General features: G+C 42.4%; 2 protein-coding genes across 2 annotated transcripts; one reads left to right on the top strand and one right to left on the bottom strand.

Moving 5' to 3' along the window:
* Positions 1–1,729: 1,729 nt before the first annotated feature.
* On the top strand, positions 1,730–9,877 carry anxa5b (annexin A5b). The gene is made up of 13 exons (XM_084573301.1): positions 1,730–1,851; positions 2,114–2,167; positions 5,446–5,530; positions 5,888–5,982; positions 7,235–7,348; positions 7,443–7,533; positions 7,847–7,926; positions 8,005–8,055; positions 8,328–8,421; positions 8,855–8,950; positions 9,055–9,113; positions 9,314–9,436; positions 9,529–9,877. Exons 2-13 carry the CDS (start codon positions 2,165–2,167, stop codon positions 9,589–9,591), a joined length of 954 nt encoding a protein of 317 aa, XP_084429427.1. The 5' UTR covers positions 1,730–1,851; positions 2,114–2,164; the 3' UTR covers positions 9,592–9,877.
* Positions 9,878–16,420: 6,543 nt separating this feature from the next.
* Positions 16,421–18,735, bottom strand: LOC311508540 (fibroblast growth factor-binding protein 1-like). Its single transcript, XM_084573347.1, has 2 exons — positions 18,705–18,735; positions 16,421–18,451 (listed from the first exon to the last, which is right to left on the bottom strand). Exon 2 carries the CDS (start codon positions 18,420–18,422, stop codon positions 17,766–17,768), a length of 657 nt encoding a protein of 218 aa, XP_084429473.1. The 5' UTR covers positions 18,423–18,451; positions 18,705–18,735; the 3' UTR covers positions 16,421–17,765.
* Positions 18,736–19,227: the final 492 nt, after the last annotated feature.

Genomic DNA, 19,227 nt, shown 5'->3' with positions numbered 1-19,227 from the left:
TATGTTTTATTTGATAAACTTATAATAACAGCCTTCACTGTCTATATTTGGAAGTGATGTCAAAATACAACATTAATATCGACAGAGCACAATGTCTGTCTCCTTATCTCTGTCTTTCTTTGTGTGTTTAGTCCGTCTGTTTAAATTGTTCTCTTTCTCTCAGCTCACTTGGTGACATATTGACGCGGCATGAAAATTCCCAAAATGCCGGAGAAGAACAAATTTCATTCATGGTGAAAACAATGCAAATCGAATCCGCATATTTCTGTGGGGACGTTCTTAATCTAATGGATTTTGTCCCGGTGATAACAGCTTCGGGGTCAGTCTCCGTCAATACCTGGTGTCTCCAGCCGTGGCTGAATTATTTGACCAACAGTCAAAAAATAAAAAAATAAATGAAATATATTGATTAAACTGATTAAACAGTAGGTGTGCATGTGAGTGTGAGTGGTTGTCTGTCTCTCTGTGTTAGCCCTGCGATAGACTGGCGACCTGTCCAGGGTGTACCTCGCCTCTGGCCCGATGACAGCTGGGATGGGTTCCAGCCCCCCCGCGGCCCTTCACAGGACAAGCGGTTACAGAAGATGAATGAATGATTAAACATTGTCATTAATGGAAAACCCACTTTCAAACATTAACTCTTTAAATATAATATCTACATTATGTCTCCATGGCAGCTAAAGTCCATAAATTTGGAAAGGAATGACTCCAAATTGACAGTCTCTGTTTACATATGGAGGAGCAACATTATCATGTCCTCAATTTTCTCAGGAGCAAACATCATGTGTTGGGCGATACTGTATGCTCCAGCTTTAACAAATACACCCCGAGGTGCTGCACTCTCGCGTGTTTCTGTCGAGATAAACAATTCTCAAACTCTATATTTCTCACATTTCTTGGACAATGCTTGGTTACCTTGATAATTCTTTGACCTAAGTTGGGAAACAATCTCATGACAGACGAGTTTCTTAAATCGCATAGCAATATTTGTGTGTCAGCAGGGCACTCTCACTGACATCTAAAGCTCCACTGACCAGTATTTAACAGAGGTCTGCGTGCAGTTTTCCTTTGGATACAGGGAGTTTTTTTATAGCATCTGTCATCTTTGGTTATACGTCCAGCACCAAACAATCGACGGACTAAAATAGAAACTATTGTGCTTGTGCCCCTATATTTCATGCAATTTTCACCACGCAACATGATATCACCTTCTCCCATCAACTCATCAAAAGGATTGGGACACACCTGTGGTCCGGGAAATGTCCTGCACATGCTTTAATTTGCAAATTACTCTGGTAAAACAGTAACCCTTGACCCAGACATGTTCCACAGGGTGTGACAGAAATGAAAACAGACCAAATATTGGACGTGACATTTGTCAGGAGAAACACAACTCCAGGCTAAATGAACCCATACGTGCAAAATGGGCAACTACTTGCAAACATGCTGTTCTTCATAACTCTATTAATATTCTAATGTCAATATTGTGTTTTCAACTTATTCCACTTGTGGCCAAACGTCCGTCAGTTAACCAAACAAAAGGATTACTTCACACATGCCACACAACTTAATTTATTCATTTATTTTAACTCTTCCTCTTGTTTTTGACTCCACGTTAGGGCCCATATCATCTCTAGGACGTCCAAAACAACATTTCCCACAGTGCTTCAGGAGATGGGCGTGGCTTGAATCCCTGCTCATTTAGGTGTGGTCCTTTTACGCGCGTCCCCCACCGCACAATCACGCGCACTCCGGAGAGTTTGTATAAGTGGGCTGCTGCTCCAGTCTTCTCTTCACTGCCGGCTCTCGCTCCCTGACCGCTGAGCTTCGCCAGACAGCTGCAACTCACCGGTAAGTCCGTCTTCAAGTGACAGACTTATAGCTGACTTATAGGACAGCCGCATCCGCCAGGCGAGAGGAGAGAGAGGCTCCACCTGGGGACAAAAGAGGGACATCTAATTCAGGGAAGTTTGACTTCCAGCTACTGTGGACTTCAGTCAGGAGTAGATAGAGCAGGGCTTGATTAAAAAAGCTATGTTTGTTTTTAAGTAATATAAAATGAACTGTTTGTCTTCTCTCATTGCTGAATAACGTTTCCTTGTTTCATTTACAGACCTTCTTCTTCTTACTGGTTTTGGAAAGAAAAAACTCCAACACTGTCAAAATGGTGAGTCACGTTCATATCTCAGCTCTCAAAGAAGCACAGTTTTATACTAAATGGATCAAAGCAGGTTTTTTTTTACTCATGTATAGATATAAATCCGTTATTTATGCAAATGTATGACTCATTGTTTTTTTAGCCCCTCGAACTCCAGGACAACGCCCACTTGAGCTCACATTATATAATGATCATCTCTGTGCTGTTAAAGTTTTATTAGCTACTGAAACACTGTAGATCCTCATTTTAGTCTCTGTTCAGCATATGAGGCAAGTTTCTTCAGTAAATGAAGATGTAAGTGCATCAGTTTAAAGTAGAGAAAAGTAACTGCAGAGTTCAGCAGTTTGATCTTGTGATCAAATGCATTTCGACACAGACTCTGGCCAGTGAACACTTTCACTCTTGAAAACCTAAAAGTTTCACCAGTTTATCCGTGTCTTTGTGTGTGTGGGCGCACGCAGACGGGGCTCTGCAGAGAGGTTTCATTTGGGGAAGTTTGGTGCATGACTCATGCAGGCTCCGCTCCATTCGGGTGGGTCTCTGTGTCTCTAAACCTCGCTCCGTCTGTTTAATACACATATTTCAACGTCTGGCCTGGAGTTTCAAAGCCGCCCTCCCTCTCTTAAAGGGGAATCAGTTCGTTTCCTCTTGGTCTGGGTGGAGTTAGTGTGTTAACAATAAACAGAGCTGATTAAATCCTGAGCAGTAAAAAGCCGTGAGGATGTTGTAGTTTGACAGCTTATACTGTGGCCATAAATTGAAGCTGTGTAGCTCTGGTGTGTACTACTCCCATAAAGTTTCGTGAGGTCTTTACTGCGGAGTATTGTGCATGTTTCCATAGCCTGGTGTGTACAGTGTTAATACTCTGTGCTATAGACTTCCACTCTTATCCAAAAACTATAAAAAAGACATTAATGAACCACACCTGCTCATTTGCCACGATGAACACAGACCCTGTGGTTTGTTTTTAGCCGCATACAAAGAAGGCTGCTGTAAACTAGGGAGACGGGAGATGTCCTGCACCTGCCGTAATTCGAAAATTACATCGGTGAAACAGTAACCCTTAAGCCAGACATGTTCCTCAGGATGTGATGGAGATGGACAGACCAAATATTGGGCGTGACATTTGTCAGGAGAAACACACCTCCAGGCTTCAGGCTGAACGCACACGTGCACAATGAGCAACTATTTGCAACTCATATATGCTAATGTCAATATTGTGTTTTCAACTTGTTCTACTTGAGGCCAAACGTCCGTCTGTTAACCAAACAAAGGGATGACTTCACACATGCCGCACAACTTAATTTATTCATTTTGTTAATACGCAGGGTTAGATGTTACGATCCCTTGTGCCAAGATCCCAGGCAAAACACATTTAGAGAGGCCCTGTCCAACTGAGAAACCCTAACAGATCTACAGTGATGAGATACGACGATTAAACCTGCAATCTAAATGAACTAAGTAAATGCTGCTGGCTTTTATTTAAAATTACAAGCCAGCACTATTTCGAAATTCGAAATTAACTTTGTTTAAATTAAATTTATGAATTGAATTCCCCTTTTAGTGTCATTACTGGCTTGTAGTAATGTTCACATCCAAGCGCATCACTAATAGTACAATAAAACGGGTTATACGACTCTACGATGGCCGACTTCCCTTAGTGAAACTGACTACATGCATTGTGTACAGTCTCCATGGCAACCACAGACCATAAAATGTTGGAGGGAAATGATCTACTACGAAGAGGAGATAGCACCTGTCACGGCCTCTGTTTACTCGCGCAGGGTCAGCATACCTCCCTCGGGGGTCCCGCCTACCTAGGGTCATGTCTGAGCTCGCTCCGCCGTGGGGACCCCTCTTATCAAACTAAACCTGTGTCAAACATTCCAGGGAGAATTCTCTGCATCGCGCTGGCGTCATAATATCTCCTTGTTCAGCTGTTTGTCAGAGCGGCCATCTGCGCTCTGATTCGATTTTCATTCAGCTTGCGGTGCTGAGGGTGTTTACGAAAACGGAAAGCTCGTGGACGTCTTTGGCATTCCTTCCTGCAGGAACAGGATCCCGGTTGTTAGGAGCGACCTGTTTTTTGTTTTTTTTCCCCGGCGTCCCTCTTTTTTCTCCCAGATTTCCAGGGTCAGAATTCCAGAAACATTCCGGTGGTTTTCCACTTCAAACCCCTGTCCTCCCTCTGAAATGAGAAGTTATGTTACTGTTAATGTGTCACAGCTGGAGGGAGTGTCTGGAATGACACAGTGAGACGAGAATCGATTTGAAAGTTAATGTTTATTCATTGCTATCACGTTCCTGATGACTTCAGCATCGATCAGTCTGCACCCTTTTCCGCGCCTAGAGAAATTATTAAACTGAAAATGATCGTTTTATGTCACTACATCCGTCACGTTTGAACAAATGGGAAGGGAATTCACAGGATTTAAGCTTGTGTGCACATCTGCATGTTTTTGTTTTTTGCTAAGCTGAAAGTTCATTGAGTGCATCATGGAGGGGATGGACATTTTAACAAGAGAGCAAAACAAGTCAGCGATACAATGTTTTATTTGCACGTAAGCATGAATCTAAAGATTGAGACAGGGGTATTGGAGGAAGGTTATGAACCATGCTTATTAAAGGGGGGGAGGCAGGTAACATTTTAGAAAGAAAGTGAGGCACATAACAGATTTGGCATTCAATATTTACAGTATTTAGACATCTCATTCAGTCACATGTTTTCTGAAATACTTCAAGGAGTTATAAAGAATATCTTACAATTATTATATGGCTACAATACTACAGTGACGTCTTCAATTTTATAATCACGTACGCTTTATTTGATGGCAACAAACCTGAAGAATCTGCAATATTAATATATGGTCAGCAGCGAAGAGACGCTGCGGATGATTAAGCATCAGTATTCAGTCGGTATCTGCTACAGACAGCTGTTCTTGATTATTTCAGAAGATGTTCCCTCATTGTGGGACCCATTCAGCGTAATTCATCTCGCTGTGTTTAGAGTAACATGCACACGTGATACTTAAGTACTGTTTACATCTGTTTCCTGAGTACAGCAGCAGTTAACTATGAAAATGCCAAAGCTTTGTCCCTAAGTTGTGTTAATATCTCTTCTCAACCAGTAGTCCTGTCTGCAATATTTTTTTGCTGCACTGTCTATTTGTCGGCGTCTCTGTGGTTACAGCTGGAACAGAAATAGGAATTTTAGACAGGAGACGTGTAACTTTGGAAAATACACTTAAAATAGGATCCTTCTCCTGACCACATGTTCCGTGTTGCAGGCCGGCAGAGGAATCGTAAAATCCAAATGTGACTTCCACGCCAATGCTGATGCTGAGGTCCTGCACAAGGCTATGAAAGGATTGGGTAAGATGCTCGTGTGCACACAGTGACATCTGATAGGTTGAAGGTGAGTCAGTGTGTAGTACAACTCACGGCAGACCAATCAGAGAGCGTTTCTTGGGGGCTTCCTCTTCGCTGTAGTAATCCCTGGTGCTGGCGTGACGCTCCGCCGAGACAACAGTGACTCACAAACTCATGAAGTGAAACTTGAGCCAACACATCTGCTGACTTCGACTGAAGGCTGTAATTACGTGGGTTAGATAGATGTAACCAAGATACCACCTAGACAGAGTATACTCATTGTTGTGTAATGTGTATGCCACGTGACAACTGTTACAAGCAAACACAGCTTGGCTGTAACCATGGTGCTCGTTGTCACAGGGACCGATGAGGATGCCATCTTGCAGCTGCTGACGTCTCGCAGCAACAGCCAAAGGCAGGAGATCAAGGCCGCCTACAAAACTCTGTTTGGAAAGGTACAACTGACTCTTTACCAGATGTTAAACCATGTGTCTAATCAAAGCACAAGGACTAATGTTTATACCTGGTCCAAACAGCCTCACTGAAAGCCATCATGTTTTCCTTCTGATTGAATCACGCTGCATTTAACCCGTTTCACTGACAAAGATCACGCCTTAGTTGATGCAAGGAAGTTTATTGGTAGACAGGAGTTGAAAGGAGATGGATGGAGGGATGAGAGGGGCTTAATGTGTAGATGGATGTTGGTAGAGGAACCCAGGGCTCCTTGTCCCTATGGTTCCTGTACTGACACTTTGAAGAAAAGAAAAGAAAAGAAAAGACAAGGATGGGGATGGTGGAGGTTGAGAACTGAGACAAACCGAGAGAGATAGGGTTATGTGTGCTCTTGTTCCTGAACTTATATTAGTTATAACTAATCCTAGACAGTGGTTCTAAAATCAAAATAATGATATAATGTACTAATATCTTTATGCTTTGATCACTAAAACATGATCATCTTAAAACTGCTTTAATCATCTTAATAATTTTCTTACTGATAAATCATTTGACCACCTGAGGACTCACTCTCATGTTGTTCTGAACTTGAAATTGAAAGCTGGTGCGTTGTTAGTAGAGTTTTTTTCTGGTACACGGCACAAATAGAAAGCCCTAAACCAAAAACATGCCCTCTGATGACTAAATCACCAACCTCCTAATACGGCAGAAAGGCCCAAATGCATCTTTCTGATCATTAGCTGCCACGCTATTGGCTAATACCTCCTTTTAATAATAAAATAACTGTGTGATAACCAGTTAGCTTAGCTTAGCGTAAAGACGAGGAACAGCTGGGATGAAAGTGTATTTTGCATGATGTTTAACTAATCAAAACTAGAAACGTGTGGGAAAACTGTGCGCTGACAGTATTATTGCCAACTGAGAAGAACAAGGGAGTTGAGTAAATTTGCATCCATTCAATATTTGGCTACAAATAGTATATATTCAGAGTTTGCATAATGGAAAAGTTCAAATTCTGCCTCCTCACACACCTGTACACCCCTCTTGTGAGGCAACCAGCAGGAAGCTGATGATCTTACAAGCTCCTTCTTGATAGCTCAAAACAATCCAAATCATCATGAGAAAATCTATATATCCTGCTGTATGTACGAGGGCTACACACAACCATTTCATTTCAAGTGCATCACGTTACATGGAAGCCACGCCCGGGTTTTATCCTACATCGGAGCTAATTAAAGGGTATCTTTGTGACAGGATCTGATAAATGACCTGAAAGGAGAGCTGGGTGGCAATTTTGAGACGCTGATCATCGCTCTGATGACTCCACCCCTTAAATATGACGTGACATTGCTCCGTGATGCCATCAAGGTAGGGGCTATAGTTAACAGATATGACAACATCAATGTGATTAGTGATCACACACATACAAAGCAACTGCGACATTTCCCACTTTTACCTGTAGGGGGCAGGAACAACCGAGAAGGTTCTGGTGGAGATACTCGCCTCCAGAACATGTCAGGAGGTGAAGGCCATCGTCGCCGCTTATAAAAAGGGTAACACATGCACAGACATGCCACACATGCATTATTAGGACTGGATGATAGGGCCAAAAACAAACTGGCTGGCAATTTAATATGTGTAATGAGGAAAGAGATTCACACAGTTTGGTTTGATAACTTTGGTAACGCTGAATGTAAACTCAAAAATCTTTTATTTTGAAGTTATTGTTTCATTCAGTTTAGGGTCGAACAATAAATATATAAAAGTAAAACAGGAGTTAGACTTGATTCTATTCAAGGTTAAGAGTAAACATGGTAAAAAACGTCACAGGAACATGAGTGAGTGAGTGTTTTGTGTTTCCCTCAGAGTACGATGACGACCTGGAGAAGGATATATGTGGGGACACTTCAGGACACTTCCAGAGGCTTCTGGTTATTCTGCTTCAGGTAAATTAGTCTCCTCTCTTCTCTTCTCTTATCTTCTCTTCTCTTCTCTCTTAACAAAACTGTTCTGTCTCTTCTCAGGGAAACAGGCAGAGGGGCATCCAGGAGGGGACCATTGCGGGCGATGCTCAGGTGAGTCTATAAACGTTTCTGTTCTTCACTATCAATGACTTCTTTGTCTTTTTGTCTGGGGACGTGACTGTCTCCTGTTCAGTAGTTGGTCCAGCTGATCTGTCATGATGTTATGACTCCCTCTAGTGGAGAGGGAGTCATAACATGTGTGTGTAGAGTTGTTCCAGGTCGTGGGGCACTGTGTCAAGTGCACCTCAAAGATCCGGTCATGTCTTTGTAATATATGTACAGTACATTTACATGGTATGTGTTGTTTCTTTTTGTGCTTGTAGGACCTCTTCAAGGCAGGAGAGTCAAAGTTTGGCACCGATGAACAGTCGTTTGTTACCATCTTGGGCAACCGCAGTGCCGAACATCTTAGGAGAGGTGTGTATGTGTGTGTTTGGAGGTGGGAACCAGGTTCCTTCTAGGAGGAAATGCAAGTACTGGCTTTACCAGAAATTTAGATCACCTTTAGATCACCTGAAGTTCACCTCTGTGTGCTTTACAGTCGGGCACAGCCCTTTTTGTACAGGCACTGAGCCAAACTTTGAGCTGCTTTACGTGTTATTTTGATATTTTTAGGTAAAAATGCGTATAAACGGACCAAGCAGCTGTTTGCTATCCGTGTTTGTTTTGTTTTAAAGAACATTGAGAGAATAAGTCTTCTCGTGCGATTTTTGAGATTCTCCGTCACCAGACTATTTAGACCAGTTATTCGGTGTTAGCTGCTGCATTTGCTCAGTCGTTTCTTCCTGTTAAAGAATCTGTGTTTGTCTGTGGAAACAATCTTTGTCTGACTTGACCGCGTGCTTTTCAGTTTTTGCCGCTTACATGAAGCTGTCTGGATACGAGATTGAGGAGAGTATCAAGAGGGAAACGTCTGGAAACCTTGAAGACCTGCTTCTCGCCGTGGGTACGAAAACTTAATAACTCCTTTCTGTGGATTTTTTCTATCATGAGCTGTCTCTTAACCTTTATGGACCATGTTTCAATCATTCTTTGTATTTTCTTGTAAAGTGAAGTGTGCCAGGAGCGTCCCAGCCTACTTTGCTGAGACCCTGTACCGCGCCATGAAGGTAAGAAAGAGAAGTGAGGTTATGTGAATGTTTACCCACATGTAGGCTTCACACATAATCATCATATTGGTTGTAACAACACTTTAAAAGGACATTAGGCTGTACAGTATATCTATACTCCTCACTGTGGGCCTTGTATTCAGGTGCTGAGTCTTAATTTTATTTCATTTATATTCTTTTTTTTTACGTCTTTGTGTCAGGGTGGAGGCACTGACGATGAAACCTTGATCAGAGTGATGGTGACTCGTAGTGAAGTGGACATGCTGGACATCAGGGTTGAGTTCAGAAAGATGTTTGCCTGCTCTCTGTTTTCAATGATCAAGGTACACGCACCGAATACACACTTAAGCTGGTCGACATCCGCTCGCGAAGAAACCTCTCTCGTAACGTATTATCGTCTGTGTGTTTGTTACAGGGAGATACCAGTGGCGACTACCGTAAAGCCTTGCTGCTGCTCTGTGGCGGAGATGATGCGTAACCGTGGCAACGCTCAGCCATAGGAACCACACCTGAAGTGCCTCGTCCCTGCGGCCAAACTGTGTCGCATGAGAGAGACGACCCCCCCCCCTGTCGGGTCCTTTAAACTATGATTCCAAATATTTGTCTTTGAAGGGTAGCTAACATTTTGTCCACATATATGCAACTTTTGGTCCACTAATGTCTTCTTTCATCATATATAATGCGAAAATATTGGACTTGTTTTGTTTGCACTTTGTATGGCAAAACCAACATATGCAATAAAGGTTTCAGTTCATGAAGGTCAACGCTGAATGTTTCTTTTCCGTTCTAATTACTTTCTGCTGCACATGCACCAGCGTCTCGTGCCCACGAGATGGAGGTAGAGCTGATCACTAGAGTTATGAACTTCATAACTGAGGAGGGCAGTCACTACTCAGCCTTACACTCATTTTAGTTCAGGGGCCACACAACAGCCCACTTTGATTTCTGCTGTTCTGTGTGTTGTGTTCTGTCTGCAACTCTTATTAAAAGAGTGGACAAAGTAGGAAAAGCAGTTACTTTAATTGAAAAACTGCAGTTTAAGTCTTTGCAGATTCGTGCCACAGGCCAGGTTAGACCCTCTGGCTGGCTGGTTTTGGCCCTCGGGCCATACGTTTGACACCCCTGGTCTAGACTTACACCACACTGCTTTTTGGGGGAGAAATAGTTTAATTGTTCCTTTTAAACAAGTACATTAAACTGACAGATTTAACGGATATTAACACTGCAAAATTGATGCAAAATATGATTAGCTTGATCATATTTTATACAACAAAGCTTCTTCACAGAAATATATACAACAAGCATCTGCAGTCAGTGTAGTCATTGTTGTATTGCTACTTGCACTTCAGTATTGCCTCCTCATACACAAGACAACAGGCTTAAATTATGTATTTCAAAATGATCCCTGGATAAAAACAACAGACTACCAGGTGTTTCACACAAATGTAAAAGAACTCAAGCATCAATTTAGGGTCACATCGATAAAATGACTTGGTAACAAGTGCTGTAGTATCAGTTCTCAGTGTTTAGGACGCACTGAGTATCAGTTGGAAGGTAACTAAGAACATTTATTACAAGTAAGTACAGTAATATAATTCACTTGAGTATTCTCATTTGTTCTACTACATACAGTGTTGCTGAAAAATATACATACATTTCTGCATAAAAGAAAAGGTTCAAAATACAAAACAGAGTCCTGACAGTGGACAAAGAGAACCCAATCAAAAAGAAAGAAAAGAAGCAGAAATATTGTGCTTTTGTGTTTGTTTATTCAGGAAAGTGAGCCAATATTACATATCTAAGAAGTGCAAAAGTAAGTGCACCTCTAGGATTACAAGACTATTTCAAGGCCAGATTAGAGTCCATGTGTTCAACCATGGTAACTTCTATCACCAAACAGCCATTAGTGTTTTTTACCATGACATTTATCTTTAATAGCTAGCTAGCAATAGTAGTTAATGACTTAGCATGTTCCGATGTTACAGGAGAACAGACGCCACGTCCTCAACGGGGCATTAAGTTTTAGGTTTGGCAGCTTATTCTGCATTCTGCTTCATTTAGACCTGTTGTCCTCATAAGTGGACACATCTAGTGATAGTAAAGGGTTAATACACTTGTCGGTGTAAAATCATGATTGCAGGCATTTCAGTGGATTCATTCTACAGCTGATCACGGTACAAAACTGTACGAGGTAAAAAGCCTCATCAAATTCTACAGTTGAAACTTGTTTATTTATGCTTATTAACTTTTCTAGTTTGATACAACCTCACTAATTAGCAAGTACTCATTTGAGGACTTTGGGATTTCATTGTTTGCAATTCTGGTTTTACACAACAATGTTCAAGCATTAAAATAAAGTTTTATATTTTATTACACATTGGTGACTTTATTATGATATACAGTGAAATAATCCCTGTGTCCACATATGAGGACATTTTTTTTTTTTCCAAAATAAACCTGTTCAAAGATGATGCTTAGATTTTATACTACCAAATACCTTGGAGAAATTAAAAATGCATACCAAACAAAAGCTAGTCTCAGGAGGATATTTAAAAACTATTAATTGTTTGGAAGCAGGTCTAGTTATTTATCTATAATCACGTATAATCTAAATGTAATCTGTTTGTAAAGATGACATTCCTCCTCTGCTGTTATCATCACATGAAACTTTCACTACTGCAGGCTCTGCAGATTATTTACTGGTGAGGAGGCCTCATCAAAAGGTTATGGCTGTCACTCCTCTTTGCATCCGTTGCACCACAAGCTCTGAACGGTTGCTTGGTTCATCCTTTTGTATTGTCCTTCACTTTGAATCAACACCTGCAGAGGAGCTCGAAGTAACTGTTACCCGTGAAAAAGTTCCAAAGGAAAATGTTTTTTCTTTGTGTCTTGTGTTGGACTGAACTGAAGGGTCACCTCAGATCACGTTACGCTGCTTTCTGTTATTCTTTTCACGGAAGCGGTTGCCGATGATTGTTGCCACAGAAACGGGCAGCCAATAATGAGGTCCCAACAGCAGGGCGTGGGGTCAGACCACCTCGAGCCACGGGAAGAACAATGCCACCGACTCCTCCCACGTCGCTGCCTCGCGTGTTTTTGGGTGTGGGAGTCTGTGGGTGGGCATGTGTTCACTCAGCTTTGTAGGTCAGATCTTGGGTACTTAGTGGAGCGTTGAGTTATGTTTTGATGATTTTTTTATTTTTTTTCTTCCCAGCATGCGGCGCCCCCCCCCCCCCCCCCGCCCCTCCTCTCCTCCACCACACTGAGGCTCCCTAACTACAAACAGCAGTTCACAATGACACTGACGGGAAGTCTGTTTTCCAGGAAGGATTATTATTAACTGGTTAATCTGAACAGTGAACAGAAGCAAAACAGTGGATGAAGTGTGGATTCAACTTCTTGCCATAAATTAAACTTTATGCTGCGTGTTTGTCTGGTGACCACCAAATGTCCTTCTGCATGTAACACCTGATGTCTTTGCAATAAAAAAGCTGAAACAATTACCTGATTTATTGTCAGTTAAAAGATAATTACTAACTATTTGGAGAGGCGGCTCGTTATTATGATTTAATTTCACTTTGACAAATGTGACTTATTTTCTTTGATCAGACTATAATGTATCTCTAGGAATGTTTGAGTTCAACAAACTTGGCATACTGTAACATGTTTCACAGCTCAGTATACACCGATCAGCCACAACATTAAAACCACTGACAGGACAAGTAAATACCATTGACCATCTTGTGACAATTCAATGTTCTGCTGGGACACTTTTGGACCTGGCATTCATTCAAGTTTATGTTACTTAGACATGTACCACCCACCTAGACCAGGCCAGGCATCCCCACCCCATAGCAATGACACTCCTTGATGGGAGCAGCCATCCCCAGCAGGATGCAGCCTGACACAGTCACACACACAAAAACACTTTAGGAACAACTAAAAAAAAACATGAAAAACAGCACAAGGTGTTGACCTGACCTCCAAATTCACTAGATCCTAAATTGATCAAGTATCTGTGGGATGATCCACAGAGGCCCCTCCCCTCAACCCACTAACATCATTGTGTTTCCAGACACCACAGGACACCCTCAGAAGGCCCATGATCCATTCTCTGATGAGTCACAGCTGTTTTGGAGGCACAAGGGAGACCTACACAATATTAGGAAGGTGGTCATAATAATAGCACCATGTTGCCTTTTAATAACAGATACAGCCTGGTCCCAGACCTGCAGGGTGAATAATGTGGTGTTTTATTTGCCATCCAACTGCAGGGAATATATGCATTTTTAGTATGATTATTAATTTTCAAACTAAAAACACTGATGACAACAGGTTTATTACAGTAACAGTGTCTTGCCAGTGTCGCTTTCTAAGAAAAATCATAAGGATTTTCTCAGTTGCTTGGATGATCTGCCATAAAGTTCAAAAACCTGTAGATTTAAGAGTAATCTGGTGATGAAAGTTATCTCAAACCGATAACTGACTAACTCCTGAAGATGTTCACCTTTAAGAATCTGCTTCAAACTGTTTCTCAAAATGTCATAGATTTGTAGAAAATCCAGCTCAAGCTGCTGTAGCAAATTACTCTTCCCTTTTTCAGTTTTCTTCCAAAACTAGCAAAGAGTCACTGCTTTGGCGCCAAAGTCTAGAAGCATTCAGTAAATGCTTGAGAGAGGAATGTCAGCATCAAAAGAGGAACTAATCAAATCGTTGGGCCACGACACGTTTGCACCTGTTTCATTCATCAGGGAGAAGATTTGCGTAGCCGGGCCCTCAGTGTATTTAGCCATGGATTCATCTGAAGAGCTGGGAAGTGTCCTTCAAAGGACTTTTTGACAAGGTTGTTTTAAGGCTCAGAGGAGAAGGGGAGACAAAAGCTGGTGTTTTCACAGGTGTTTATTTTTTTTAGGTTGTTGAACACGGGTGCTACCTGCCCCGGTGAGAGGAAGAAACAAGACGAGGCACGCACCCAGGATAAGGACACACATGCCTAAATGTGACGCTGATGAGCCGATCTTTCTTGACAAGAATGAGTTTCCTCTCGGGGCTTCTTCACCTGATTCAGACATTATCCACTACCTCGACAGGGCTCTTGTGTGCGGAGGCTTTACACGACAAAGAAAACTGCACGACATGTGATTAAAAAGGTCTTTCTCTGTAATATCTGATGGATCTGAAGGTTGCTTTGTAGAGTCTGAGAGAAGTGATGTGTCAAGTTATATCCCAACTAAACTAAACCCGCTGCCATCAAGCTACCATCTACTCTTATGTGTCTCCAGATTACTATAATACATACAATACAATTTAGTGGAGCTTTTGCAGATCAGTGTGGTCTTTCAAATATGAAAAGCCCTCTCTCCGGGACTGCATTTGACATTTGTGTCATATTCTGCATCACATGCTGAGTTGAGGCAGAAAAAATGTGACCTTTGACCTTTGACCACCATTTTTCAATCAATTCATTCTTGAGAACAAGTGAACGTTTGAGCCAAATTTAAATAAATTTCCCTGATAAAGAAAATGTCCTCTGGGCTCAGTGGAGCAGGTGGGTGAGAGGAGGACTTTGGCCAAGCTGTTCTGAACAAGTCCCGTCTCCTTTAGCCAGAGACTGCTGCACCCACAGTGAAAGAAGGAACGCTTCCTCCTCAACTGAAGGCCGCAGACGTCCTCTGGACAATATATCTCTATATCGAGGAAACTGTACTCATTTATTTATCATTTTATTCTGTGCAATTTCAGTCTTTTCTCAAGTGCAATGCACACATCTCAGTTTCTATTTTTTTTACTCATGTCATTTCTGTGCAATATTTGTTTTTAATAGGCGGTTTATACTTTGGTTAAGTTGACGCAGAGACCACGGCAGACCCTAGCGTCGTAGCTGACGTGCACCTCCCCAGAAATGTAACCATGCGCCGTGGTGACGCAGACCGCAAGAGCTGTGATTGGTCAGCTTGGTAGTAGCGCATTTCCGCTTTAGTATTTCCGGCTGCTTCTCCATCTCCGCAGTTTTCAAATTGATTGTTTTGGGTCAATAAAGATGGAACACATCGAGGAAAGGTTAACTGAGGAGGTTCGGAGATACAAACGTGTATGACTCGTCTTCGGCGGAATTTCGGCAAAAGTTTCAGTCGCCACGGTTGAAGGTGAAGCAGGAAGTAGAAACAAAAGTTAATCTGACTGGCAAACAGACACAGTGCAAACAAATGTTTTTACAGAGTGAACCAGACTGAATTCTTGGGGATCAGTAAAGTCTTATCTTACATACATGTTTTCAAGACATCCTGAAAACATAACCCCTGACTCTAGTTGGATTTGTTACACCTCCTAACATAAGATCTTCTAGAGAACTGCAGCGTCTTTCTTTAAAACTGTCTTTTCTGAAACATCCGCCAACAAAACTGAATGGTGAACCCTTGACCTGCACTGCAGCGCCAACAATTTCAAAACCCTCCCAGAGAATGAAATCCTAACAAAGAGTCAGACCAAAGAGAAAAGATTATGTCGGTGGATTAAACCTCGTTGTGTGCCATCGTTGTTTCGTGAATGTGTGTGATGGTGGTGATGATATAACTCACACAGTACAAAGGAGCCGGTGCCTACACGGGCAGGAAGTTACACACACACACCCACAACCGTGAGCAAATGTGTCCCTAATCCTACAATCCGGTATCTGTTCCGAGGCGTGTTAAACACCTTTCATCGTGCCTGTTGACCTTTGAGTGTGTAAAGCAAACTGGCACGCTGTTAACTGGAAGTCACACCCAACCAAATTCAATGATTATTTTGTAGTTGTTTATTTCCATTACAGTCTTTTTTTTTGTCAGTAGAAGAACCACAAACGCACAGAAATACAGCTTCAGTTTAGATAAATTCTGGGACTTTTCAGTAGCCAGAGTCAATATTCAATAAATTATAATACAGTTGATGTATTAAGCATACATTATTACCATAACTTGGAGATGTTTGATTTGGAATACGTTAAACTTGACATTTGTCCTCAACTTTTTAAAGAAGACTGTTGTTTAAAAGATTTATTTTTATGTTGACGTATGGCCTAAACTGATCCTTGGATGCATCATCCCAGATCTTCTTTTGATCTGACGGAGCCCACATGATGAGCATTGTAAACCCACGCGTGACGACTAAAGATAGGGAGGACTGCGCAGACTTTTGGACTTTTGGACTTTTGGATGGTATCCTCATTTCCTCCTTCACCCCTGACCTCTAATCTTTAACTACTTCCTCCCTGGCTGTGCGCTGGTGCTGGAATGCATAGAGCCGTGGAGAAGGGGTCTGTAAAACAATATGTTCCTTTTGTGCCAACAAAGAGAGCGGACGTTAAAAGGTGGAAAAGACTCTTGTGACGGCTTAAGTGTCTGACTGAGGGGAGAAAGAGCAGGTCAGAGGTGATGAAGGTCGAGAGCACACAGGAAAGCATTAATATCCACATCTGGGGCTGCACTTGTACAGGGACATTACATATATATATATACACACACACACACACACAACTTTACTACTCATCTTCCTACATAAAAACAGATCCTGCCAATGCAGCTGGCTGCTATCGCTGAGAAAGTAATTAGAGACTGCTGCAGGAAACTGGAGGAACAAGCCTTACATTTGGACGCCATGTACAAATGCCCCAGTTGAGTCTTTTGTGAGCGTGCGGTGCTTTAACCTGAGGGCACGCCAGCGAGGGGTGGGAAGGCCGCGGTGTAATTCACAAAACTGACAACAAAAATTAAGGGTTCATTCTGATCTTAGTCCTGAGGCTGATTTATTCTGGATAATTAAAAACTCAAATGCCAAAGGGATTGTTGAACAGACCTTAGAGAGAACAGGTTGTTTTGGTTTTTTTGCTTTGCCGTGTACATGCTCTTATTTTGAAGGAGAAACCATATTTGACAAGGCAACAAACAAGAGTGCGTAAGTAGAAAATATTTATTCGCAGTGCATAAATACAGTGGTTTTTGTATGTTGTTCATGGTCGACTGATAACCAGAGGTAGAAAAAATATATATATACTGTACCACTCTTCTTAATGACAAGTGGAAGAAGCATTCAGATCATTTGCTTACAGTTACAATCGCAAGATCTTAAAATACTCACAATACAGTTCAAATCTGTCCAGACTGCATAAAAAATCTCTGTTTATATGTGTTGATGTGTATGATTCATGTGGAAGTCTATAAAAAAAAGTTGAATTGTCAAAATAAAACATTCAGTATAGAAGATTTCACAACAAATTGTAGTAATAACGACAGCAAAATCTGTGTAATTTGAATGGGTAAGCAGCATTACATGGAGTGGAGCTGATTATCTTGTGACAATAAATCAGACTTTATCATTTGATCACGTGTTTTTCACTGAATTTGAAAAGATGTTCATTCATCTGAATGGTTTCTGCAGCTGCCAGAGACAGAACTGCACAGCATTTGAGAAAACCTCTGGTTACCTCCCACTGCTGCTGATAAATGACCTCAAACTCTGGATAAATAAGCACATCTGAGTCTATTAAAACATGCAGGCGTGCCACAACTGGAAACCAACTCTTAACAAAAACGAACGATGTGCTAAAAGCTGTTTAACAAACTCTGTCAGTCCTGAAATAAATCCTGTTTTCAGTCCGATCATGTCCTCTTAGAGCTAGCAGTCCTCACTCTGCAGCATGGAGAAGAAGAAGGAGCACACACTGGCCCAGGAGCTGCTGCAGTACTCCTCAGAGGTTTTCCGGTGGTCTGCGCGTTTCGTGCAGGGGGCAGTCGCGGTGGTGGAGGAGGAGGAGGTGGGGCGGGGCGGCAGAATCTCCGGGTCTCCGGACTGGGCGGAGGCCACGGAGCTGGAGATGCCCAGCTTGAAGTGCGCGTCTCGGGGCGCACGCTTACACATGCCGGCCTTCACCAGCGCGCGGACCTCCCTGCACAACTTGCCTTGAAGCTTTCTGAGCGCGCGGCCCACCTGTCTCCAGAAGCCCCTGGGGTCGGACTGGTATCCGGGACAACTCTGAGGTCTGGCGTCGTATTCACAGCTCAAGTCGGTGATCCCGCCTTTGATCCGCGCTTCTGGGTTCTCGCATTCGACCGACAACTTCACTATATCCCCGATTTCCTTGGCGCTCCACGTGCACTGCATCTTGTTTTTCGTGGAGAACTTCCCTTTGCCGGTCGCTGCACCGCCCTTTTTGCCGCTCCTCTGCGCTCTCCTGGATAGCTTGTCCGCAGCGTGTGCACCAGAGGAAAGAGAGACCTGCAGGCCGAGGAAAGCCAGCAGCAACCAGAGAGAGACGGTCCTCAGCAGCAACATACCGTCTTTTAGCAGAAAATATATTTAACCTGAAAAGACGATTGAAAAAGGCAAAAGTCAAAACCTGGTGATCCAAATTCTGGACTCAAAACAGTTTAAAACGAGAATATAAAACGTTGCTTTATTATAAATTTAACACAAATAAAGGGGTATTACGACTAGGGAACGCCACTGCGCACATTAAAGGTGCAATTAAAACGGTTGTAATGTCTGAAACTGTTAATGAGGCCATATTAAAGAATAGCAGATACAAGAAAGTCACACATACTGAGTCTAACTCACCCTAAATGACAAGTGATGCTGTGCGTAAAACTGCTCCTTTATGGCTTTACGCGCTCTGGCACATGGCTTTCATACACTGATGCTGCGGCACGCCCATTACCCCCACCTAACAACGCGCACGGACACACGCACACCCTTACATATCCATTGAGGAAAAACCTTGGCAGCGGCTCCTGGTGGGAATGCGTTTTGTTGTGACCTGACCTGACGTGTCGGAAAAAGATCTCAGAAGACATTGAAAACTCAAACTGATGATTAATGTGCGTGTCTGTGCAGGCTTTGGGTTTATTCTGTACATCTTTAACAGGCCCGTATTACTACGACAAGCTCACCTCATTCACATGCACATCGTTGTGGCTCGACTCCAACTTTTCCACCAATCCACTGCTGCCTCTCAGCCATGAGGAGATCCTCTCTCAGATCAGTCCAGTCATGTTTACAGGCTGGGCTTTGGTTGTGGCACAGTGCAAACTGTAAGTGTCAACACAGAAAAATTAATCACAAGTACATCCTTATATGCAAA

This window comes from Chelon labrosus (genome assembly GCF_963514085.1).
Source record: "Chelon labrosus genome assembly, chromosome: 2".
Lineage (NCBI taxonomy): Eukaryota > Metazoa > Chordata > Actinopteri > Mugiliformes > Mugilidae > Chelon > Chelon labrosus.
The sequence above is the reverse complement of the archived record's forward strand: the minus strand, read 5'-3'. Positions and strand labels throughout refer to the sequence as shown.